This window comes from Labrus mixtus, chromosome 1 (genome assembly GCF_963584025.1).
Source record: "Labrus mixtus chromosome 1, fLabMix1.1, whole genome shotgun sequence".
Taxonomy (NCBI): domain Eukaryota; kingdom Metazoa; phylum Chordata; class Actinopteri; order Labriformes; family Labridae; genus Labrus; species Labrus mixtus.
Genome location: NC_083612.1, coordinates 7,563,130 through 7,588,273, shown reverse-complemented (window position 1 = coordinate 7,588,273; position 25,144 = coordinate 7,563,130). Strand labels below are relative to the sequence as shown.

At 40.0% G+C, this 25,144-nt stretch overlaps 3 protein-coding genes across 4 annotated transcripts; all 3 read right to left on the bottom strand.

Annotated features, from left to right (window-relative positions):
- Positions 1-7: 7 nt before the first annotated feature.
- On the bottom strand, positions 8-3,000 carry LOC132982427 (C-C motif chemokine 4-like). 2 transcript variants are annotated; one of them, XM_061048955.1, is made up of 4 exons: positions 2,892-3,000; positions 1,482-1,566; positions 1,285-1,396; positions 8-319 (listed from the first exon to the last, which is right to left on the bottom strand). In XM_061048955.1, exons 2-4 carry the CDS (start codon positions 1,549-1,551, stop codon positions 226-228), a joined length of 276 nt encoding a protein of 91 aa, XP_060904938.1. In that variant the 5' UTR covers positions 1,552-1,566; positions 2,892-3,000; the 3' UTR covers positions 8-225. The 2 variants fall into 2 exon arrangements, with proteins under 2 accessions (XP_060904938.1, XP_060905022.1); XM_061049039.1 differs by lacking the exon at positions 2,892-3,000 and adding an exon at positions 1,940-2,008.
- Positions 3,001-3,727: 727 nt separating this feature from the next.
- Positions 3,728-6,788, bottom strand: LOC132982200 (C-C motif chemokine 4-like). Its single transcript, XM_061048588.1, has 5 exons — positions 6,629-6,788; positions 6,422-6,456; positions 5,202-5,286; positions 5,005-5,116; positions 3,728-4,039 (listed from the first exon to the last, which is right to left on the bottom strand). Exons 1-5 carry the CDS (start codon positions 6,771-6,773, stop codon positions 3,946-3,948), a joined length of 471 nt encoding a protein of 156 aa, XP_060904571.1. The 5' UTR covers positions 6,774-6,788; the 3' UTR covers positions 3,728-3,945.
- Positions 6,789-13,475: 6,687 nt separating this feature from the next.
- On the bottom strand, positions 13,476-23,172 carry LOC132982125 (neoverrucotoxin subunit alpha-like). The gene is made up of 9 exons (XM_061048468.1): positions 23,100-23,172; positions 21,283-21,373; positions 20,984-21,112; positions 19,435-19,590; positions 18,905-19,331; positions 18,640-18,813; positions 18,248-18,421; positions 18,055-18,101; positions 13,476-14,665 (listed from the first exon to the last, which is right to left on the bottom strand). The coding sequence occupies exons 5-9, from the start codon at positions 18,958-18,960 to the stop codon at positions 14,133-14,135; spliced, it is 984 nt and encodes a 327-aa protein (XP_060904451.1). The 5' UTR covers positions 18,961-19,331; positions 19,435-19,590; positions 20,984-21,112; positions 21,283-21,373; positions 23,100-23,172; the 3' UTR covers positions 13,476-14,132.
- Between the last annotated feature and the right edge of the window lie 1,972 nt (positions 23,173-25,144).

The window sequence follows — 25,144 nt, the reverse complement described above, 5'->3', positions numbered from 1 at the left end:
AGAGCAATGAAGAGTGATTATTTTATTCAGAGGTTGCTTAAAAAGTTGTGTTAAAAAAAACATTTTAAGATTATTCTAAAGACAAAGGATAATAATAAGTTGGTTTATAAGAATATTCATGGTTTAATAGGTTCTTCTCGATTTAAGTAGATTTTCACATTAATACAAACATAACGACCATATATGGACATGTTGTTATAGTGCATGGACCGACAGGGAGTTGGTTTAAAAGGACTCCTCGTCCAAACTCCTCATGATGCTCTTAACCCAGGGCATGTTTGGATCCACACAGAGCTGAACAGACCTTTTCGTGACCAGACTGGAAGAAAAAGAGGTGAAAATGATTTTAGATTAATTATCAACCTCTCATTCTCAGAACTTCAGATTGACGGAAGAAAATTACCCTGTTTGGATTGTAGATTTACTTTTTTGTTTGTTTGTTTGACAATGAATGCAACAGATTGTAAACGCTCTAAAGTCATTAATGGACCCCCTTAAAAAACAATAAAAAAAGAAAAAGAAATGAACTAACATGCTGCATGTTGAAGTTTTGTTTTGTATTATATCTGACACATCAGCTTCAGAGTTCAAATCCGACCTCGGCCCTTTGCTGCATGTCATCCTACGACTCTCTCCTTGTAACATTTCCTGTCTCTCTTCAGCTGTCCTATCCAATTTAAAAAAAAGTTCCTGGGAGCAGGTACATTATCTGTGCCCTGCATGAATCTGGTTGTATTTATCAGATTGTTTAGAAAAAAAAGATTTCATTTCGGATGCAGATGTCTAAAAAAAAGTGTATCAAATCTGATTCATGGCTTTATGGGGATGTATTAAAACTAGGGCTGTAGAGCTGAGCTCCTTTAATGACTTTATCTTATTTCTTCCCAAATACATGTATGTTTTTATTCAAACAGGAAGTAAGGTACCCTCATCTCAACACATTACAAACATTCAAAATAAAAGCCTAACAAAACCAGTCTTTAAATGCAAAATAATAGAACTTCAAACATGCAATTAAAATACAATTAATCGTGATTAAGTATTGAAATTCAGCGATTAATCCTGATTAAAATTTTTTATAATTTGACTCTTTTAAATACAATTCAAAAGAGAAAATGGGACATTTAAACCCACTTGGTGAGAAAAGGACAACAAATAAAGATGTATAAAGAAAGTTTAATCAACCCTGCTTAATAATCCTGATGTATAAATAAAAAAACAAAAAAGGCATAAAATCTAGTCAAATTCAAAATTAATAATCAAAGTTCGGGATCAAACACTCACATGGCTCCAGTCACCCGGCAGCGTTCATCGGTCATGTAATAAGAGCGGATCTGGTTTTTGTTCACCCTCCTTGGGTAGAAGCTGAAGCAGCAGTTATCGGGGCTGAGTTCATCTGAAGAAGAAAAGACCACACAGTTGTAGACTTTCAGATTGTCTCAAAAAGAGTACATTAAAATTATTTTTTGATTATTTCTTACCGCTGCAGAGGCCAGAGGAGAGCAGAGCAGCTCCCAGCATGCACAGCAGGAGGACGTGAGCGCTCCTCATGATGAAGATGTTCTTCTGTGTGGTGATGATGATAAAGATGAGTTAACACTCGGCTGCTCTCTTTATCTGCAACAACGGGCTCCTAAACAAAATGTGCCGTGGTTTTTGACTTTATTAAGATGAAAAAGCGTCACTCACTGCTGTGGAGGGGGAAGGGGGAAGGTGGTGGGGGTGTTTTTTTCAAGTCAGCTGTGAAACTAACTTTCCTCTCGGCTTTTTAAAAAGGTCGAGTGGTAGATGCAGAAAATTCAGCTGTGGTTAATTCAGATCTGTAGCTCAAAGCATGGCGATGTAGGAGAGTGAAAACAATGTCTGTAACTACAACTACGACTATTTGTTCTTTATTTAAAGAATAGAAAAATGTTATGCCAACATGGATGAAAAGTACCTCAACACTTTTACCACTCTTATGTTACACAGATAGAAACACTTAGGAATCAGAATCCTCTATGAAAATCTGAAGAATCCAAAAATAAATCAATCAGACACAATGTGCTAAAAGTGATCCTGTTCATTAAAACATTCACAGACTCTTGTCTGAACTCGCTTCAGGTCGACTTAAGGACAGTTTCCAATGTGTCGATCGAGGACTGGGAGAAAAGACGCAGCTCATTCTGGCTCATCAGTCCTGCTGTTTTTATGAATCTGATCTGAAGCTAAAGTTCAAATCTAATAAAGGAGCAACGTGACTTCAGAAACGGTCTGACCTGTGACACAATCCGGACAATCCGGGGCGTGTCTGCATTTTTTGTACTTGCTTCGACAAGAATCCACATGAAGTTTGTGTGATTGAAAAGCATGTATTTATCTTTTTTCTGCCTCCAATGCTGCACCTAAAACAGTTAAACAGTAACTAACCCTAACCCACACTGAAAAAACTCTAACCAAAGCAAGTTAATCTGTCAAATTTAATATGTCGGGGGATGAGATAGGGAGGAGAGATGGAGGACAGGAAGATGAGAGAGGGAGGAAGGGAGGAGCACAGTGGACAAATTGTCCTTGGCTCGAGCTGCAATCACTTGTGTCCTGCATTGTTGTGTTAGCATGCTAATGTTATCACATGTTAGCTCATAGCTTCACAGTGCATATAAACTGACACAGAATGACTGTGATCTAAAAACACTTACTTGACAATCAGTCTGCTCTTTGTTCTCCTTAGAAACTATACATACAGAGGTTCATGAAAATCACACTTTGAACACTCTCATGTAACACAGAAAGAAACACTCAAGAATCAGAATCCTCTATGAAAATCTGAAGATGCAAAAACATTTTTTGTAAACAATCAGACACAATGTGCTAAAAGTGATCCTGTTCATTAAACAGTCACAGACTCTTACCTGAACTCGCTTCAGGTCGACTTAAGGACAGTTTCCACTTCAATGTGTCGATCGAACTCTGGGAGAAAAGATGCAGCTCCCCGTCAGTCCTGCTATTTTTATGATACCTGGGACACAATCCAGGGCGTGTCTGCATTTTTTTGTACTTGCTTCGTACTTGAATCAACATGAAGTTTGTGTGATTGAAAAGCATGTACGGTATTTACCTTTTCTGCCTCCAATGCTTTAGTACTTCAGTCAAATGTATTGTCTAAAATATTGAATTACGCTTAAAGCAACATTCACATGACAAGTTCAGATAAATATCTCACTTCAAGATATAAATAACCTGTGGGTGGGGAGGGAGGATAGGAGGGAGGTGGAGAGAGGGAGGAGGAGAGAGGAGAGGGGAAGGAGAGATGGAGGGAGGACAGAAGAGAAAGGGAGGGAGAAGGAGAGAGGGTAGAGGAGAGGTAGGGAGGAGCACGGCGAGCAAAATTGTCCTTGGCTCGCGCAGTTGCCTGGGGCCTGCATTGTTGTGTTAGAAGTTAGATATTAGCGCTCTTTAGTTAGCTCATTATGATGGTCATTGATGTCTGTCATATCAATCTCTCACCTGGAGCCTTGCATTGTGGGAAAGGTTAGATGAGGGAGACTGTTTTGATGCAGACTGTACATTTTTCAAGAATCAGTACAATATCCAGGTATTTTAGCACACTGCCAATCTCGGACTTGTTCGCATCCTGCATACTCCATTTGAGCTGAATCAGTACGTACTATGAGTTTCATAGGTGGTTAAGAAAGCAGCCAGCCTTACCGTGTGAAAGTGTCCGAGAAAAGAAGAAACAACAGAGCAATGAAGAGTGATTATTTTATTCAGAGGTTGCTTAAAAAGTTGTGTTAAAAAAAACATTTTAAGATTATTCTAAAGACAAAGGATAATAATAAGTTGGTTTATAAGAATATTCATGGTTTAATAGGTTCTTCTCGATTTAAGTAGATTTTCACATTAATACAAACATAACGACCATATATGGACATGTTGTTATAGTGCATGGACCGACAGGGAGTTGGTTTAAAAGGACTCCTCGTCCAAACTCCTCATGATGCTCTTAACCCAGGGCATGTTTGGATCCACACAGAGCTGAACAGACCTTTTCGTGACCAGACTGGAAGAAAAAGAGGTGAAAATGATTTTAGATTAATTATCAACCTCTCATTCTCAGAACTTCAGATTGACGGAAGAAAATTACCCTGTTTGGATTGTAGATTTACTTTTTTGTTTGTTTGTTTGACAATGAATGCAACAGATTGTAAACGCTCTAAAGTCATTAATGGACCCCCTTAAAAAACAATAAAAAAAGAAAAAGAAATGAACTAACATGCTGCATGTTGAAGTTTTGTTTTGTATTATATCTGACACATCAGCTTCAGAGTTCAAATCCGACCTCGGCCCTTTGCTGCATGTCATCCTACGACTCTCTCCTTGTAACATTTCCTGTCTCTCTTCAGCTGTCCTATCCAATTTAAAAAAAAGTTCCTGGGAGCAGGTACATTATCTGTGCCCTGCATGAATCTGGTTGTATTTATCAGATTGTTTAGAAAAAAAAGATTTCATTTCGGATGCAGATGTCTAAAAAAAAGTGTATCAAATCTGATTCATGGCTTTATGGGGATGTATTAAAACTAGGGCTGTAGAGCTGAGCTCCTTTAATGACTTTATCTTATTTCTTCCCAAATACATGTATGTTTTTATTCAAACAGGAAGTAAGGTACCCTCATCTCAACACATTACAAACATTCAAAATAAAAGCCTAACAAAACCAGTCTTTAAATGCAAAATAATAGAACTTCAAACATGCAATTAAAATACAATTAATCGTGATTAAGTATTGAAATTCAGCGATTAATCCTGATTAAAAAAATTTATAATTTGACTCTTTTAAATACAATTCAAAAGAGAAAATGGGACATTTAAACCCACTTGGTGAGAAAAGGACAACAAATAAAGATGTATAAAGAAAGTTTGATCAACCCTGCTTAATAATCCTGATGTATAAATAAAAAAACAAAAAAGGCATAAAATCTAGTCAAATTCAAAATTAATAATCAAAGTTCGGGATCAAACACTCACATGGCTCCAGTCACCCGGCAGCGTTCATCGGTCATGTAATAAGAGCGGATCTGGTTTTTGTTCACCCTCCTTGGGTAGAAGCTGAAGCAGCAGTTATCGGGGCTGAGTTCATCTGAAGAAGAAAAGACCACACAGTTGTAGACTTTCAGATTGTCTCAAAAAGAGTACATTAAAATTATTTTTTGATTATTTCTTACCGCTGCAGAGGCCAGAGGAGAGCAGAGCAGCTCCCAGCATGCACAGCAGGAGGACGTGAGCGCTCCTCATGATGAAGATGTTCTTCTGTGTGGTGATGATGATAAAGATGAGTTAACACTCGGCTGCTCTCTTTATCTGCAACAACGGGCTCCTAAACAAAATGTGCCGTGGTTTTTGACTTTATTAAGATGAAAAAGCGTCACTCACTGCTGTGGAGAGGGAAGGGGGAAGGTGGTGGGGGTGTTTTTTTCAAGTCAGCTGTGAAACTAACTTTCCTCTTGGCTTTTTAAAAAGGTCGAGTGGTAGATGCAGAAAATTCAGCTGTGGTTAATTCAGATCTGTAGCTCAAAGCATGGCGATGTAGGAGAGTGAAAACAATGTCTGTAACTACAACTACGACTATTTGTTCTTTATTTAAAGAATAGAAAAATGTTATGCCAACATGGATGAAAAGTACCTCAACACTTTTACCACTCTTACCACTAGATAGAAACACTTAAGAATCAGAATCCTCTATGAAAATCTGAAGAATCCAAAAATAAATCAATCAGACACAATGTGCTAAAAGTGATCCTGTTCATTAAAACATTCACAGACTCTTGTCTGAACTCGCTTCAGGTCGACTTAAGGACAGTTTCCAATGTGTCGATCGAGGACTGGGAGAAAAGACGCTGCTCATTCTGGCTCATCAGTCCTGCTGTTTTTATTAATCTGATCTGAAGCTGAAGTTCAAATCTAATAAAGGAGCAACGTGACTTCAGAACCGGTCTGACCTGTGACACAATCCGGGGCGTGTCTGCACTATTTGTACTTGCTTTGACAAGAATCGACATGAAGTTTGTGTGATTGAAAAGCCTCCAATGCTGCACCTAAAACAGTTCAACAGTCACAGGTCTGTTTCTGTGAACTGCAGGAGGAAGCTGAGACAAACCCACACTGAAAAATATCTAACCAAAGCAAGTGAATCAGTCAAATTTAATATGTCGAGGGATGAGATAGGGAGGAGAGAGGAAGGACAGGAAGATGAGATCGGTAGGGTGGAGGAGAGAGAGAAGAGAGGGAGGGAGGAGCACAGTGGACAAATTGTCCTTGGCTCGAGCTGCAATCACTTGTGTCCTGCATTGTTGTGTTAGCATGCTATGCTGTTATCACATGTTAGCTCATAGCTTCACAGTGCATATAAATTGACACAGAATGACTGTGATCTAAAAACACTTACTTGACAATCAGTCTGCTCTTTGTTCTCCTTAGAAACTATACATACAGAGGTTCATGAAAATCACACTTTGAACACTCTCATGTAACACAGAAAGAAACACTCAAGAATCAGAATCCTCTATGAAAATCTGAAGATGCAAAAAATATAAACATTCAGAGACAATGTGCTAAAATGATCCTGGTCATTAAAACATTCCCAGACTCTTACCTGAACTTGCTTCAGGTCGACTTAAGGACACTTTCCACTTCAATGTCTCGATCGAACTCTGGGAGAAATTATGAGAAATGAATGGCGACAATGTCAGTCCTGGGGTTTTATGAAACTTGGGACACAATCCAGGGCGTGTCTGCATTTTTTGTACTTGCTTCGACAAGAATCCACATGAAGTTTGTGTGATTGAAAAGCATGTATTTATCTTTTTTCTGCCTCCAATGCTGCACCTAAAACAGTTCAACAGTCACAGATCTGTTTCTGTGGACTGCAGGGGGAAGCTGAGACAAACCCACACTGAAAAAACTCTAACCAAAGCAAGTGAATCAGTGAAATCTGTCAATCGACTAATTTCAAGATATAAAAAACAAAAAAGGAGAGTGAAGAGGAGAGGTATGGAGGAGAGGGAGGAGCATGGAGGACAAAATTGTCCTTTGCTCGAGCTGCAATCACCTGTGTCCTGCATTGTTGTGTTAGCATGCTAATGTTAGCACACTTTAGTTAGCTGGTAGCTTCACATTGCATGTAAATTGACACAGAATGACCGTGATCTAAAACGTTATGTTCTTCTTCTTTTCTCTAGTGCTTGTGTAAAAAAGATGATTTTATAAACAAGGAGAGGAGCCGGCCGTCCCGTCCATGTGAACATGGCTCTGACAACAACACAGCCAGCGGGACTCGAGCTTCTCACTCATTGTAGACAGTCATGACTCAGAGAGACATTTACACAGGATATACTGGATTTCTGCTTTATTTATGTATAACATGTTTTTTGTACTAGAAGCCAGTTTAACTTTTTACAAGCAGTTCATATATGAGCCGACATCCTGCACAACAAATAACTATAAAGTTGCTCATGACATCATTAGAAAGATTGGTCTGATATCACACTTAACTGTTCCTGCTAAAACTACATGTAGTTACCATCATTACTGACTTGTAGCTATAAATGTGTAGTTGGGAATGACGTCACAGCCGAGTTGAACATGTACTGGTCGCGAGTTGGCAACAAGTCAGGCACAAATATAGACGCCTTCAGGAGTAGCTTTATTTTGTTAGCTAATACCAGACGATAACAACACACTACCTGATAATATGTGCGCGAAAATAACAAGACAAAATGTCCATGGATAGAAGTTTTAACATGGTACTATCCGTGTGATCGATTTAATTACACTACAAGAGGACTACGCTGCTGCTATAATGTGAAGTTTGAACGTTACTGTTGATGAACCTAGCAGCCATGTTGGAATTTAACTCGGGCTACTGAAGGTTCTGTGAGTTTCAAAGTCGGAATCCTACTTCAGGGGAGCATTCCTAATTATGACATGGGGGCTGGATGGGAAACTTTGGGGGGCTGTGGTTATATTGTTGGAGTTGGTGTAAGTGGTTTTAGTATTGGTGCCAATGGCGGTGTTAATGTTATGTGTATGGTTGATTTTGGTGTGTTTGTTTGTGGGATAGTATAAGTGGTATTAATGTTGGTTTAAGTTGTGTTACTGGTGGTGTTAGTGGTATGGGTGTATATGGGCCCGTGGTGTTACAGTCAGTCTTGTTGATGTTAAAGGTGTTGTTATTTATGGTCTGTTCTTTGTAAGTAATGTTGCTATCAGAGTTGTTGACACCCACCATGTCAGTTGTTGTGTATTATATAGTTATTGTTAGTATAATGGGTATAAGATTATGCACTAAGTAAACTAATAATACATGTTAAAACTAGTGTCTTTCTAAAATGTTATATGTCTTTTAGCTAGCTAAAAAGCTAGTTATAAATTAATTCATGTTGCTAAGGTTAAGTTTAAAAGCATATCTGTAATTGATTGGTTTGGTCTTAACCTTTTGTTATTGTATTACACTTCTGGGTTTAGGCCAGCGGGGGGAGCGTGTTGTCTGAGCAAGATTAAAATGTTTTAACATAAAACAAGCAGTAGATTATACAGCATTGAGAAATGCTAGCCTGTTATATCACAGATGTAAAGGTGTTAAACAGTGCATGTATGTTCGTCTAAGTGTATAATTGTGAACAATGAAAATGTGATGAGTATTATTACATATTATTAATTACACCATTGAATGAAAGCCAGCAACACTGTGTTTGTTTCTTTCATCTTTATTTCTCCCCTTACAGTACGCTGTACATGGGTGTAACATTAGAACATGTGGTGTCTTTATTGGTTGGGTTGTGTTAGTGTAAGCATCATCAGTATGTGCTGTGGTTGTTGTGCTTTTAATGGCATTGGTTTTACTGGTGTTAGTCTCGGGGCCAGAAAGTCTGAAGTTCGATCCCCAGCTCCTGCAGCCACATGTCTGATGTGTCCGTGGGTAAGACACTTAACCCCAAATGGCTCCCGCTTCTTCGTCGGCGACGTATGAGTGTGTATTAATGGGATTAGTTACTTCTGATGGTCACTTTACATAGCAGCCTCTCCCATCAGTGTGTGAATGTGTAGGTGTGACCTGAAGTGTCAAAGCACTTTGAGTAGTCAGAAGACTAGAAAAGAAATATACAAGCTCAAGTTAATTTACTGTTAAAATTAACTACAAATTACAGATATTTGAAATGCTTTAACTCTGATGAGTCAGCTTTAATTATACAGAGAAAAGGACTTGTTACTGTCTTAGTGGATGTTTAAAGATTTTATTGGATGAGTATTGATGACATTGCATTGTGATTAAAGTTAACAGAAGTCAAACAGGTTCTTTGAAAAAAAATTGTGCTGTGATTTTTATGAAAATGGAAATAAAAATCATTAAAACAATACCACACTAGGTTGTGATGTCAAAGTGAATATCAGCACGGCTATGAGCCGACAATAGGCACGAAGCTTTGGTCTGAATGCTGAAGAAGTGTGTGATGTTCAGAACCACATCAAGTCAACTTTATTTATATCAAAAATTTAAAAACAACAAAGGTTGAACAAAGTACAAGGAAAAAGGGTCAAACATGAAAAGAAGATGTCATAAAATGAGACAGTGGGACAACACATGAAAAGTTTGTCTGGCCTGACCCAGCTTCGGGCAGAGAATCTGACCTCTAGTATAGATACATAAGAACAGTGGCAGGCACTTCCCCTGAGCTCTCATTGGTTAATTTAGGCTAACGTTAGAGCTAAAAGCTTAATTGTTAATTTTGCCTAGTTTCTTATGACTGTTGTTTCCAACACACTGTACGTTCAGACAGACAGAAGTAATCAAAAAGCACTCTTTCTCTCTAGCGACAAACATGCTTAACAGTTTTGTTTATTTTTGCTACCTACTCTTAGCCTAGCTTTGCAGTTAGCTTTATTTACAATGGCTTCGTTTTCTGTCTCTCCCTCTCCTGCTCTACGCGTCAGATGTTAAGTTACTCCTCGTCCTCCTTTAGTGATAATGATACATGTAAGAAATGTAGTTTATTTTTAGCTTTGGAGGCAAGGGTGTCTGAGTTAGAGAGACGGCTCCGCACCACTGAGTCAGAGCCATCGTATGCAGCAGTAGTTAGCCAGCCACCTGTAGCCGGTGTGGGCCGACACAGCTTGGCTTCCCCCCCGGTAGCTCCCAAGCAGCCGGGAGGCAGTGGCTGGGTTACTGTTCGAGGGAAGCATAGTCGAAAATCGAAACACACGGTTCCCCACCAACCACTTCACGTTTCAAACAAATGTTCCCCACTCAGCGACACACCCGCTGAGAATAAAACTCTGATTATTGGAGACTCCATAGTCCAAAACTTGAAGCTAGCGAAGTCAGCGGGTATAGTTAGGTGTATACCCGGGGCCAGAGCGGGCGACATCGCATCTCATTTAAAGTTGCTGACAAAGACTAAAGGTAGATTGGATACAATCGTAATTCATGTCGGCACTAATGACTCCCGACTACGCCAGTCGGAAGTCACTAAGGTTAATGTGGAGTCGGTGTGCACTTTTGCTAAGACGATGTCGGACTCCGTAGTGTTCTCTGGACCCCTCCCACATCAGACCAGTGATGACATGTATAGCCGCATGTCATCACTCAACCGCTGGCTGTTGAGGTGGTGTCCAGCAAACGATGTGGGCTTCATAAGTAACTGGCAGTATTTTTGAGGAAAACCTGTCCCCCAGTCCAGACCCGTTTTTCTAAGTCATCCAAACGTAGAAAAAAAAAGGCGTAAATCGTCAAAATCTCATTAGAATCAAAACTACGAATATGATTTTGCAAAAAAATCAGAAAATTCACTGCAGACTTTTGAACATTAGGTCCTTAGCATCCAAATCTCTTTTAGTGAATGATCTGATATCAGATCAGTATATTGATTTACTTTGTTTGACTGAAACCTGGCTGTGTCGAGATGAATATGTTAGTTTGAATGAATCCACTCCTCCCAGTCATTTTAGTACTCATATACCTCGAGACACTGGACGAGGTGGTGGAGTAGCAGCTATTTTTAGTTCTAGTCTTCTAGTTAACCCTCGACCAAAGCTGAATTTTTCTTCTTTTGAAAGCCTTGTTCTTAGTCTTCCACATCCAGTCTCAAGAACCTTTTAGTCAGTTCTAGTTGTTGTAGTTTACCGCCCTCCTGGCCCATATTCTGAATTTCTATCAGAATTTGCAGAATTTTTATCAACTGTAGTCCTTAGCAGTGATAGAATAATTGTTGTAGGTGACTTCAATATCCATGTGGATGTTAATAATGATAGCCTTAGCACAGCTTTCATGTCACTATTAGACTCTATTGGTTTCACCCAGGGTGTAAACAAACCAACTCATCGTTTTAACCACACCCTGGAGCTTGTTTTAGCTTATGGCATTGAAATCCAAAACCTTACAGTTTTCCTAGAAAATCCTCTTCTATCAGACCATTTCCTTATTACTTTCGACTTTGTCCTACCAGAATTATCTCTGCTTAATAAAAATGTGCTCTCTAGAAGTTTATCAGATAGTGCAGTAGTTAGATTTAAGGAAGCTATTTCAGCTGGTTCTGATTCAGTACCGTGTTGCAACCCAGTTGGAAACTCTTATGATAGCTTTAGTCCCTCTCAGCTAGATCAGTTTGTTGATAGTGCAGTGGATTCGCTGAGAGTTACTCTTGATTCTATTGCTCCCCTAAAACAGAAGGTTATCAAACATAAAAGACTAGCTCCATGGTTCAACTCAGAAACCCGTACTCTAAAACAAACGTCGCAAAATTTTGAAAGAATATGGCGCTTGACCGGTAGAATCTTGTTTATTCTGGCAGGATAGTCATAGAAAATATATGAAGGCTCTACGTCACGCTCGAGCTGCCTACTACTCCTCTCTAATCGAGGAAAACAAAAGCAATCCTAGATACCTTTTCAGCACTGTAGCCAGGCAAAATTCTTGACATCAGAGACAAAATTGGTAACCCACTGGCCTTACCTGGGGCAGTACGTCTGATATGGCAGAGACAGTTCCAGAACCAGATATTAATCTAGACTGTTTTTCTCCAGTCGACCTTCCAGAGCTGAATTCAATTATTTCTGCGTTGAAACCGTCAACCTGTCTTTTATTCCCAATCCCAACCAAGCTGTTTAAGGAAGTCTTTCCCTTTGTTAGCAACTCTATATTAGATATGATCAATTTGTCTTTACTGGCAGGCTATGTACCACAGTCATTTAAAGTAGCGGTAATCAAACCTCTACTCAAAAAACCTACTCTAGATTCAGGAACTCTAGCTAACAATAGGCCTATATCCAACCTTCCTTTTATCTCAAAGATTCTGGAGAAAATGGTAGCTAATCAGCTGTGTGACTTTCTCCATGACAACAGTTTATTTGAGGAGTTTCAGTCAGGATTTAGAGTCCACCATAGCACTGAGACTGCACTAGTTAAAGTTACAAATTATCTACTTCTGGGACTTCTCTCTGTGCTCGTCTTGTTAGATGTTAGTGCTGCTTTTGACACTATTGACCATCCTATTATACAGACTAGAACATTTACTTGGAATTACAGGGACTGCTTTAAGTTGGTTTGAATCCTACTTATCAGACCGATCTCAGTTTGTACATGTTAATGATAAGTCCTCTATGCACACCAAAGTTAGCCATGGAGTGCCAGAAGGTTCAGTGCTTGGACCAATTCTCTTTACATTATATATGCTTCCTCTGGGAAATATTATGAGGAAACACTCCATACAGTTTCATTGTTATGCAGATGATACTCAGCTTTATGTATCAATGAAGCCCGAGGCACCAGTCAGTTATGTAAGCTAGAAACGTACCTTAAGGACGTTAGGACATGGATGACCAGAAATGTTTTGCTACTTAACTCAGACAAGACTGAAGTTATTGTGCTAGGCCCTAAAAACCTCAGAAAGACTTTTTCTAGTGATGTGACTGTCCTTAATGACATCAGCCTGGCATCTAGCACCACTGTTAGGAATCTAGGAGTTCTATTAGATATTTGATGTCCTTTACCTCTCACATCAGGCAAATTTCAAGAACAGCCTATTTTCACCTTCGTAATATATCCAAGATCAGGAATATCCTGTCGCAAAATGATGCAGAAAAACTAGTTCATGCATTTGTTACCTCCAGGTTGGATTATTGTAATTCTCTTTTATCAGGGTGCGCTGGTAAGTCTCTAAAGACTCTTCAACTAGTCCAGAACGCTGCAGCTCGTGTACTGACTAGAACTAGGAAAAGGGACCATATTACTCCTGTGTTGGCTTCTCTGCACTGGCTCCCTATACAATCTAGAATAGAATTCAAGATCCTTCTTCTCACTTACAAAGCTCTAAATGGCCAGGCACCATCTTATCTTAAGGAGCTACTAGTGCCGTACTACCCTTCGAGAAGATTACGGTCCCAGAATGCAGGCCTGCTAGTGGTATCTACAGTCTCTAAATGTACTATGGGAGGTAAAGCCTTCAGTTATCAGGCTCCTCTCCTCTGGAACAGTTAGGGCTGGTGCTGGTGTAGACCAGCTCCTAGTTATGCTGCTATAGGCTTAGACTACCGGGGGAACTGGCACCTTGAGCTCCTCTCTCTCTCTCTCTCTCTCTCTCTCTCTCTCTCTCTCGCTCTCTCTCTGTGCATATACAGTACATCATATTACTGCATGTATCTATCTGTAAATCTCTTGAGCTCTCTTAGGCTCCTTCAGATCGTTGGTTGACGGCCTGCCAGAACACCCCGTAGATCTTCATGGATGTAATGTGTATGGATTTAATCTTTCACTGGATTGGTTTCATGCAGACTCTTTCTGATGCAACAGGACTGTTTGCGTTAGAATAGTAAGAGTGGGCATAGTTCATTTTCAAATAGTAAGTCAGAAGATGGTAAAAATCTGTGTTTCTTTGTCTGTTGTAAGATGCATAGATTGTAGCTGCTGTAGGTTCAATTATTTAAATCCTTAGTCAGAGACACCCCTAATTTTCTACACCAAAGATTCTCGATGCATTTGACTGTTGAAAGACAGCAGATGGAGGATTGTTTAAACAGACAGGAAAACATTGAGTTATGAATTAAATGTGTGTCTGAGTCAGATGGTTTACTGTCAGTCAGCAGAATGTCTGAGACTCTTAGACCTACAGAGAGCACAGAGACACTGAGGAACTATGATAACGATCCAGGAAAGCAAACCCAGCATAAAGAGGCTCAGTGAATGTGGTTTTGAAGGTGCGGAGGTGCACCAAGGTGCCAGCATCAACTATGTAAAAGGACAAAGTGCCACCAGGATGGTCCAAGTAGACTGCTACTCTTTCTGAGGAACAGGAGGGTGAGATGTATGTTCCAACACCATTGTGACAGACTTTATAACCACCATGTCTACATCTTCTCAGACTCCAGGACTGATCACAATCCCGAAACTCTAAGTCAATAACTCCTCTGCTGTTCTTTCTTCTGTAAGCCACTGCTACCTCAACCTTTCCTGTACACTCAACCTCCCAGTAACAGCGACCTGTTAAAGCGTTTGTACACAATGCCTGAAGAGATTTAAATCTGTTCAGATGATCAGGATAAGGCAGATCCTCCTCCACATAAGTCAACGTCCTTTTGTCAGCAGACAGTGTGAGGTTTCTGCTCAGTGTGTTTTTGTCCACTTCCAGTTCACAGACATCTGACGGAGAAAAAGATAAATAAATCAGAACAATCACACTACATGTCTATACAAATATAAATGATATATAGCTATATATCATATATATATATATATATATATATATGTAATAAAAAGTAAGGCAATTTTTGTTTGGTAGATTATATCTTGTTATAACAATGTTTCTTGGCAATAAACCTTATACCGTTTGAAAGCGTGTTTATTTCCCTTTTAAATGTAAAGTTAGGTCATGCTAAACCTGAGTCATGACTGTCTACGATGGGTGTAACACCCAAGTCCCACTGTATGTTTTCCGAGTTTTCCTAGCCGTAGCTTCAGTTTGTTTACATCATTGGGACAGCTGGCTGGCTCATCCCCTCGCGTACAAAAGTTGTTTAATTGAGGGACTAGAGAAAAGAAGAATAACATACTTTACTCACTGCTTCACTGAATGTCACGTAAACGTTTCTATATCAGGGTCATTTTGTGTAAATTTACATGCAGTGGTAAGATACGAGCATAATAAAGATCGCTAGCATTAGCATGCTAACACAACAATGCAGCACGAGTTGTTTTGGTTTCATGCTGGTGCTAAAGGGCGACATCTGCTGGATCAAAAAATTGCATATTAAGCCTTTAACAGAGGTGTGCCACAAGTTTCAGTCTTGGGTCCCATGCTCTTCACAGTTTTTTTTCATTATTGTTTTTTCTTTGAATGGTTGTCATGCCCATCTCTATGCAGACGACACTATTTTGTATTGTTCTGTATTGTAATCTGCTGTACAGTTAGCTATCAAGAACATGCAACTTGCTTATTAATTCTGTCCAAGAATATCTCATTAGCTAAAAACTGCTACTTAATGAGATTAAAACATATACGTATGCTATTCTCCAGAGGCAAAAATATTGATTATGAGAGGGGACACATATCTTATTTAAGTGGCTTTGAAATTGAGAGAAAAATTAGCATAAATATCTTGGCATGTGGCTCAATGAGTAATTTACTTTTAAGTTCCATGTTGAAACTCTTGACAGAAAGATTGCTTTATGTACAGAAACAAATCAAACTTTCCATTATTGTTTAGAATAATAATTGTTGAAGCTGTATTCTTATCAGTGATGGATTACGGTGATGTCATTTATAGACTTACTGCAGCTTCAACACTAAAGCCTCTGGACACCGTCTATCACTCTGCCCTCAGGTTTATAACTGGTGATAGATTTGGCATAAATCACTATGAGCTGTATGAGAAGGTTGGTTGGCCTTCTCTTGAAGAGAGGCGCAACAAACTTTGTTTTTATATACTGTATGTTCAAGGCTCTTAATGCTTAACTTCCACCTTACATCACAGACCTGTTGAAGTGGAATTCGAGCACCTACATGACTCGTTCTTCTGAATGGCTCGTTCTTAAAGTCCCTCGAGCTTTTACTGAATTCAGTAAATCTGTATTTTCTTTTGAGGCCCCAAACTCGTGGAACGCTCTCCAGCTAACTCTAATCATCAGAGTTCTTCCCTCTCTTCCAGAGTTTAGAAATTTGATTTCTAGCCACTTTGTTTGAAATTTAAAAAAAATGTTTTTAATGGATCTCAGTGGTTTTTGTCACTGATTCTGAGTGGTTATTTTGTTTCTCCTTGCTTTACTGTGCTTGAAATCTCGACGGCATTGGAAATAAGGGAAACCTCAGTGTTCTTTAGAGAATAATTAAAGGTTTGAAATGAAATGAATAATTTGTAAGGAACATGCATTTTTGGGATGAGCAGCAGAGCTGAGTATTTGGGTTGGGCCCATGAAAAACTTGTCAAATCGCCTCTGCCAATGCTGTTGACTCTTGTTTGGTGTCATTTAGTAAATTGGATGATTGAAGTCTGAAGACACAAGATATATTGGCAATTTAACGATTCATTCATATAACAAACAGGAGCCTCAGTAGCGTGTGGAAGAACCATACACAGCCACAACAGCCTGGCATCTCCTCCTCTTGCTGATCGCCAGCCTGGTCACACACTGCAGTGGGATGGCACTCCATTCTTCAACCAGCATTTGTCACAAAAAAGGCAATGTAGTTGTGTTGGTCACTCTGGCATAAACAGCATGCCCAATTTGATCCCATAAGTGTTGAATGGGGTTGAGGTCAGGACTGCAGACAGGCCATTCCATCCTCTCTACTCCAAAATTATGGAGGTAGTCTCTGATAAATCCCGCTCTGTGGGGGTGAGCGTTGTCATCTTGGAGGATAGAGTTCGGTCCCAGACTGTGGAGATTGCCACTAGTTGCAGAATCTCATCTAAATATCTGTCTTCATTGCGATTGCCTCCAATGATGACAAGCCTCGTTTTTCAAGTTTTCCCCACACCATCACACTGCCTCCACCAAAAGCTGTTACCCTATCGGTACAGCAATCAGAATAGCATTCTCCACTGCTTCTCCACACTTTGACTCTACAATCCAACTTGCCATAGGCAGAATCTGGACTCATTGCTGAACATAACGTTAATCCGAATTTTCAGGTTCCAGGGCACGTTTTGCTGACACCAACACAAACGGACCTGATGGTGAAGGGCAGTCACAGCAGGCCTCCTGGCAGCCCTATGAGATCAGAGATTGGCTGTGTGCAGTCTGCTCTGGATTGTCTGGGTAGAGAGCCGTTGGCCATATCGTCCTGCAAACCTTGACTTAAAATCTGTAGAAGACTGCCTACAGTTCCTAAGAGCTGACAGGGTTAGGAAACGGTCTTCTTGGGGTGTCTTCTTCTTGGGCAGCCAACTTCGTGACTTGTCTCTGACATCCCCCGTTAATACTAAGGTTTACTCCAAATAATGCTTCAACGTGGTTGTGCGGATCTCCAGCTTGAAGTAGTCCTATGGCACGGGCCCTATCCAGATCAGTCATGTATATATGTATGTATAAATATATATATATATATATATATATGTATATATATATATGTATATATATATACTTATTTATATAAATGTGCATGGTTCAGTGCATGCAGTTATAAAACACGTACATTTAAATGGACAAAAAAAGGCAGTCAGACACTGCAGTGCCCACACACCATTCCAAGTCCCATCTGCTTCTTTAAATTAGCTGTGTTCACAGTCTATCATTGGAAACACTTCGTTCATGTTATGGAACTAGCTTAGCATCAGGGTTCTGCTCACCCTGTAAGGGTTTCATTGTGTGATAACAATCCATATATATGTGGGGCTTAAAAACCCCCTGGATAAGAAAGCAGAGAGTTGGAGGCATAACCTATGGAACTATATGAAATAGTAGAGAACCATGGCTTGGTTTAGCCTATAATTGAAAGAGCTGCATGTAATCATTACAGACCATTTGCATGAGCAAAAAGAAGAAGAAAGAAAATATATGCATATTAATGTAATAGTCTTTGACATACTTACACTTTTTGATATCAGGTTTAAGTCTCTGCAGTCCACCATAGTCCACCCTGGAAGCAGAAACAAAGTCACAAACAACCTCATACAACTATGGATGTTGTACATCTACCATTCAATATAAAGTACAGAACACTGGTAAGTCAGACACACAGAGAAACAGTTTATAAGCAGCTTTTGTCTCTCTTTAAGTCCATACTTGAGGCTGTCTAGTTTCCAGCATGGATCATCCAGTCCAGCAGACAGCTGCTCCACTCCTGACTCCGATGGTTGATTGTAACTCAGGTCCAACATTCTCAGATGGGAGGGGTTGTAGCTCAGAGCCGAAGCCAGAGCTAAACATCCTTCCTCTTTGACTAAACAGCCTGACAATCTAAATAAACACACACACACATGCACAAACACAGATATTTAGAGTTATTTAGGGGAACCATTGCCCTAACCCATACAATTATGTAATATTAATCTAAATAAATATATATTGATTTACATATTGTATGACACAATATTTCCGTAATATTTAACAAATCCTTTCCATTTTTCAATGATGAAATTAACATTGATTGCTCTTTTAACCAGTTGAACCCTTACCTTAAAATTTCCAGTTTACAGGTTAGACTCTCCAGTCCAGCAGACAGCAACTCCACTCCTGAATCCAGCAGGTCGTTGTCATCCAGGTCCAGTTCTCTCAGGCTAGAGGACTGGGAGCTAAGAACTGAGGACAGAGCTGCACAGCTTTTTGCAGACAGTTTGCAGTCCCTCAATCTGAAAAGGATCGTCAGTCAGTTCATTTAGAGGTAATACATGTCAACCAAGAAGATTCTGGAAAAAAATGAACTAATAGCTGACTCCTGACCTGAGAGTTTCCAATGTACAGTTTGGACTTCTTAGTCCTGCTGAGAGTATCTTCATCCCTGAATCCCGCAGGTTATTGTTACTCAGGTCCAGCTCTCTCAGATTAGATGGCTGAGAGATGAAAACCGTAGACAGGTCCTCACAGCTTTTATGAGACAGTGCGCAACCACTGAACCTGAAACATATTTTCAGAAGGTCCCTTCAATAATTAATATAGAAATCCAGATTATCATTTCAAAAAGTTGAACACTTGCCTGAGTACAGCTAGTTTACAATTTGGATTATTTAGTCCAGCAGACATCAACTTCACCCCCAAGTCTTGCAGGTTGTTGTTACTTAGGTCCAGCTCTCTCAAGTTAGATGACTGGGAGCTGATAACTGAAGACAGGGCCTCACAGCTTCTTTCTGTCAGGTCACAGCTACTCAGTCTTAACATGATCAGGAAACACAGAAAGTTTGTGCTAAATTACATTATTGCTTGTCAAATAAAAAGAAAATGCATTTGATGTGGATAGTTATGAATGCACATACAAAGCTTTGTTGGAGGCTTTGACCACTGGCATCAGCCTCAGAAGAGTCTGCTCTGAAACAGAGTATTTCTTCAGGTCAAACACATCCAGGTCTGGACAGCTGGCTGCAGATCCAGGTCCAGGTTCAGGAGAGTCTGGTGTGTACTGCTGCTCTGGGCTTTTAACAAACACACACACACACACACACACACACACACACCCACACACAAACTTCTGGGTCATGTGGCAAGGCATGGGTGATTAGCTAAACTTTCCAAGTTGTCAAACAATTAAACAAAAACCGATGCGCTTTCTAAAATAAGTTTTGTTGGAAATAATATGTGTGGGTAAACTCAAAGTAAGCCGATCCGCATGAGTGAAGTAACAACCATTAAACAGATGGGAGAAAAGGTTAAGAAACATGGATCCAGACGCAACTCTGACTGATATGAAAAAAATGTTTGCTGAACTGAAAAAGGATTTTAAATTCAGAATTGAAGTTGGAGAAGAAGTCACTTCGAGATGAAATGAAAAATGGATTTGAGCGATTGGAAGAGAAAGTAACGACACTGAATGAAACAGTCAGAAAAACTCGATAGTAGACTCGAAGGAGCTAAGACTCAGACAGGAACTTTAGAGGACCGCAGTCCCATTACAGAAAGATTGATGTCTTTTCCGTTGCAATTAAAGTAATCATACCTTCAGGAGTAATGTCAAGATTTGGAAAATCGAGAGAGATGAACAACCTGAGGATCTATGGAGTGATTGAAGATACAGAGAATGGAGATATGTTCAACTTTTTTGACCCGTTCATCAAAGAACATTTACACTTGCCCCCCCAAATTAATCTGGGGATAGAAAGAGCCCACAGGTCACTTCAGAAAAAATCTACAAATCTGATGGACCCACCAAGATCAATTGTTGTGAAAGAAAACACCTACATGGAGCATGGGAAAAAAAGGACATTGAATTTAAAGGGAAGCGACTCTTTTTGACCATGACCACTCCGACGCGCTGCAGAATAAAAATAAAGAATACATCGACATCAAGAGACAACCGAGACAGAAAGGCATCAGATTCCATCAATCAATCATTATTTGTATAGCCCCAATTCAAAACAAGTGTTATCCAGTCACTTTATCCAAACAAGCGCAAAGTTTTTCTGGAGTCTGGAGCGGTGGTATTCAACTCTGGAGCAGAACTGGCCTGAAAATAATTTTGGACTGGGAAGATTGGCTCTGTGGGACACCAGATTTGTGCCTGAACTGAATCATCTGATCATAAAGGACATTGTTACTCTTTTCAGGAAAAGATAAACTCTAAACTTTGTTATTCTAACGGAAATTATTGGTATATATACATCTTACCAGAAAGACGTTTGTCACCCATGTGAACAGGAGCATAATGTTAAATGATATACTTGTTGTTGGAGCAGATTTCAGCTTGTGTCTGCCCCAGAAGCCATACTGTCTAGATGAGACCGGTATTTCCAGGGATACTAGAAGTCTTATTTGACTAGTTGGGAGTGTGAACATGTTTTGACTGTACAGTGACAGTATGTGTGGACTCACTCTGTCTCTGGTTGTTTAAAATCTGGAGGTGGAGTCATGGATCGAGTACTCTTCAGGGACACACAGCTGGCTGCAGATCCAGGTCCAGGTCCAGGTTCAGGAGAGTCTGGTGTGTACTGCTGCTCTGGGCTTTAACACGCACGCACGCACGCACGCACGCACGCACGCACGCACGCACGCACGCACGCACGCACACACACACACACACACACACACACACAAACAGAGCTTAGAGTGTGAATAAGAGCTTCTCCCTGACATGGAGAAAAGTCACAGCCAGTATTAGATCACCATTTCACCTCTGAGCTTCATGTTCCTGATGCAGGGTGGTTTTAGAGGGACCGGCTCCCTCCTCTTCGTTCTCACACTGATCCATCACAGAGCTCAAACCTGCAGGGAGATCCACACTCCGTCACTGCCACAAGGTTTACACATATGACACAATAGTTCTCAGTCCCCTGATGGCTTAGTGCAGGGGCCATCAACTACATTTGTACCAGGGTCAGTTTTTTTTTGACTGACATTGTGGGGTCCAGACTTTAAAATATGCCTGCCCATAAGCCTGACAACTGTCAAGCCCAATGTGAAGAAGTCAGCGTCAGAGAGGAAATGTAATTTCTTACATTGACCTAATGTGAGTATTTAAACCCTGTGATTTTAAATTCATGTTTACTGTTTATTAACCCGAGATGATTAGTATTCTGGTGGTCGGATGGGAAGATTTGGTGGGCCGATGTGGCCTGCCGGCCACCAGTTGTTGATCACTGGCCTAGTTGTTAGGTTAAACCCCATGTACCAAGGCTACAGCCCTTTAGGCGGGGGGCCCCGGTTTAAGTCCGATCTGTTACGGACTGTTTCGTGTTACAGTCTAAGTGAGTGACACAAAAGATGATGATTTTTCATTTATTGTTATGGTCTCGTCCTGCCTTGGTCTTGGTCTTGTCTCGGTCTTGGAGCATTTCAGTCTTGGGTATGTCTTGGTCTTGGTTAGTGTGGTCTAGACTACAACACTACATGGAGTTTTCTTCCTCTTCCTGCACTTAGTATTTGGTTTTTGTGTATTTAAAAAAAATGAGAAAACATAAAACTAAACTGTGTTGTGTTAACATACGCCTACAGTATATACAATACTACCTGTGGTGAAAATCACACTGTGAACAATCTCATGTAACACAGAAAGAAACACTTAAGAATCAGAATCCTCTCTGAAAATCTGAAGAATCCAAAAATAAATCAATCAGCCACAATGTGCTAAAAGTGATCCTGTTCATTAAAACATTCACAGACTCTTGTCTGAACTCGCTTCAGGTCGACTTAAGGACAGTTTCCAATGTGTCGATCGAGGACTGGGAGAAAAGACACTGCTCATTCTGGCTCATCAGTCCTGCTGTTTTTATTAATCTGATCTGAAGCTAAAGTTCAAATCTAATAATGGAGCAACGTGACTTCAGAACCGGTCTGACCTGTGACACAATCCGGGGCGTGTCTGCACTATTTGTACTTGCTTTGACAAGAATCGACATGAAGTTTGTGTGATTGAAAAGCCTCCAATGCTGCACCTAAAACAGTTCAACAGTCACAGGTCTGTTTCTGTGAACTGCAGGAGGAAGCTGAGACAAACCCACACTGAAAAATATCTAACCAAAGCAAGTGAATCAGTCAAATTTAATATGTCGAGGGATGAGATAGGGAGGAGAGAGGAAGGACAGGAAGATGAGATCGGGAGGGTGGAGGAGAGAGAGAAGAGAGGGAGGGAGGAGCACAGTGGACAAATTGTCCTTGGCTCGAGCTGCAATCACTTGTGTCCTGCATTGTTGTGTTAGCATGCTATGCTGTTATCACATGTTAGCTCATAGCTTCACAGTGCATATAAATTGACACAGAATGACTGTGATCTAAAAACACTTACTTGACAATCAGTCTGCTCTTTGTTCTCCTTAGAAACTATACATACAGAGGTTCATGAAAATCACACTTTGAACACTCTCATGTAACACAGAAAGAAACACTCAAGAATCAGAATCCTCTATGAAAATCTGAAGATGCAAAAAATATAAACATTCAGAGATAATGTGCTAAAATGATCCTGGTCATTAAAACATTCCCAGACTCTTACCTGAACTTGCTTCAGGTCGACTTAAGGACACTTTCCACTTCAATGTCTCGATCGAACTCTGGGAGAAATTATGAGAAATGAATGGCGACAATGTCAGTCCTGGGGTTTTATGAAACTTGGGACACAATCCAGGGCGTGTCTGCATTTTTTGTACTTCCTTTGACAAGAAGCGACATGAAGTTTGTGTGATTGAAAAGCAAGTATTTATATTTTTTCTGCTTCCAATGTTGCACCTAAAATAGTTCAACAGTCACAGGTCTGTTTCTGTGGACTGCAGGGGGAAGCTGAGACAAACCCACACTGAAAAAACTCTAACCAAAGCAAGTGAATCAGTCAAATCTGTCAATCGACTAATTTCAAGATATAAAAAACAAAAAAAGAGAGTGAAGAGGAGAGGGAGGAGCATGGAGGACAAAATTGTCCTTTGCTCAAGCTGCAAACCATTGTTGCGTTAGCATGCTAATGTTAGCATGGTAGCTTCACATTGCATGTAAATTGACACAGAATGACCGTGATCTAAAATGCTATGTTCTTCTTCTTTTCTCTAGTCCTTGTGTAAAAAAGATGATTTTATAAACAAGGGGAGGATCCGGCCGTCCGGTCCATGTGAACATGACTCTGACAACAACACAGCCAGCGGGACTCAAGCTTCTCACTCATTGTAGACAGTCATGACTCAGAGACACATTTACAGAAGGATAGACTTGATTTATTTATGTGGAACATTCTTCCTTTAAGTCTCTTGAAATTAGATCATTTAAATTAGTTAGAATATTTCATTTCAGCACATTTGTTCTCATTTCAGTCATTTGTTGCCTTCTGCATTGGCAGATAGTTTTACTTATTATAGGGAATTCATTTTTGTTTTTATTTATTTGAAGTACGATGTTTATCCGGACTTGTTAGGGGAATGTAACTTACAATAAAAGTATTTATGTATGATTGACAAGAAATTTTATTAAATATACTTGCTTATATTTGAGTTTCTGCAATGTAAGCAGCTCAAGATGAGACAGTTTGATGAAATGACCACCAGAGGGCAGCAGAACCCCACAGATAATTTAACAGGGCAAGTCTCTACTGTCTCCATGTGTGCTTTAGTCACTGAGTGAGTGTTTAAAACAGACATACAGACAGCTCAGTCAGTAATCTGTACACTTTGAAAACTCAAATCTTACCAAGCGATAACACACGGTTCACCTGACAAGTCCAGACACAAATCTCATGTAAAGGTGTAACACCTGAACTGTTTGTAATGAGTTAAATTATCCATCAATGCAGCATGTCAGATTTAGGGAAGTTTCTTGAAATGAGATGTAACTATGTTTTTCTTTTTGCACTTGAAGCCCGTTTAACTTTTTACAAGCAGTTCATATGAGCCAACATCCTGCACAATCTACTGCTATAATTATCATATAAGTTGCTCATGGCATTATTAGAAAGATTGGTCTGATATCACACTCAGCTGTTCCTGCTAATACTACACATACGTTTACCATCATTACTGACTTTGTAGCTATAAATGTGTAGTTGACAATGACGTCACAGCCGAGTTGACCACGTACAGGTTGCGAGTTGGCAACAAGTCAGGACCAATATGGACGCCTTCAGGAGTAGCTTTATTTTGTTAGCTAATACCAGACGATAAGGACACAGTACCTGATAATATGTGCGCAAAAATAACAAGACAACATGTCCATGGATAGAAGTTTTAGCATGATACTATCCGTGTGATCAATTTAATTACACTACAAGAGGACTAAGCTGCTGATATAATGTGAAGTTTGAATGCTACTGTTTGCATATAGCAGCCATGTTGGATTTTAACTCGGGCTACTGAAGCTTCTCTGAGTTTCTGAGTCAGAATCCGATTTCAGGGGGTTGTTCCTGATGACGACATGGGGGCCGGATGGGAAACTTGGGAAGGGGTTTGTCTGCCGGCCAGTAGATGATTACAGGCCTAGTGGTTAGGTCACACCCTATGTACCTAGGCGGGCGGCCCCGGTTCGAGTCTGACCTGTGGCTCCTTTCACACATGTCATTCC

Excerpts from the sequence above, each read along its gene's own strand:
- LOC132982427 (XM_061048955.1), bottom strand. The coding sequence starts at position 1,551 with ATGAGGAGCGCTCACGTCCTCCTGCTGTGCATGCTGGGAGCTGCTCTG. Across the intron at positions 1,397-1,481 it reads CTCCTCTGGCCTCTGCAGCG|ATGAACTCAGCCCCGATAAC; the intron begins GTAAGAAATAAT and ends TTTCTTCTTCAG. Across the intron at positions 320-1,284 it reads TGCCGGGTGACTGGAGCCAT|TCTGGTCACGAAAAGGTCTG; the intron begins GTGAGTGTTTGA and ends TTTTTCTTCCAG.
- LOC132982200 (XM_061048588.1), bottom strand. The coding sequence starts at position 6,773 with ATGCAGACACGCCCTGGATTGTGTCCCAAGTTTCATAAAACCCCAGGA. Across the intron at positions 5,287-6,421 it reads AAGAGCAGACTGATTGTCAA|AAGAACATCTTCATCATGAG; the intron begins GTAAGTGTTTTT and ends ATCACCACACAG. Across the intron at positions 5,117-5,201 it reads CTCCTCTGGCCTCTGCAGCG|ATGAACTCAGCCCCGATAAC; the intron begins GTAAGAAATAAT and ends TTTCTTCTTCAG.
- LOC132982125 (XM_061048468.1), bottom strand. The coding sequence starts at position 18,960 with ATGAAGATACTCTCAGCAGGACTAAGAAGTCCAAACTGTACATTGGAA. Across the intron at positions 18,422-18,639 it reads TGTAAACTGGAAATTTTAAG|ATTGTCAGGCTGTTTAGTCA; the intron begins GTAAGGGTTCAA and ends GTGTTTATTTAG. Across the intron at positions 18,102-18,247 it reads TGGAAACTAGACAGCCTCAA|GGTGGACTATGGTGGACTGC; the intron begins GTATGGACTTAA and ends TTCTGCTTCCAG.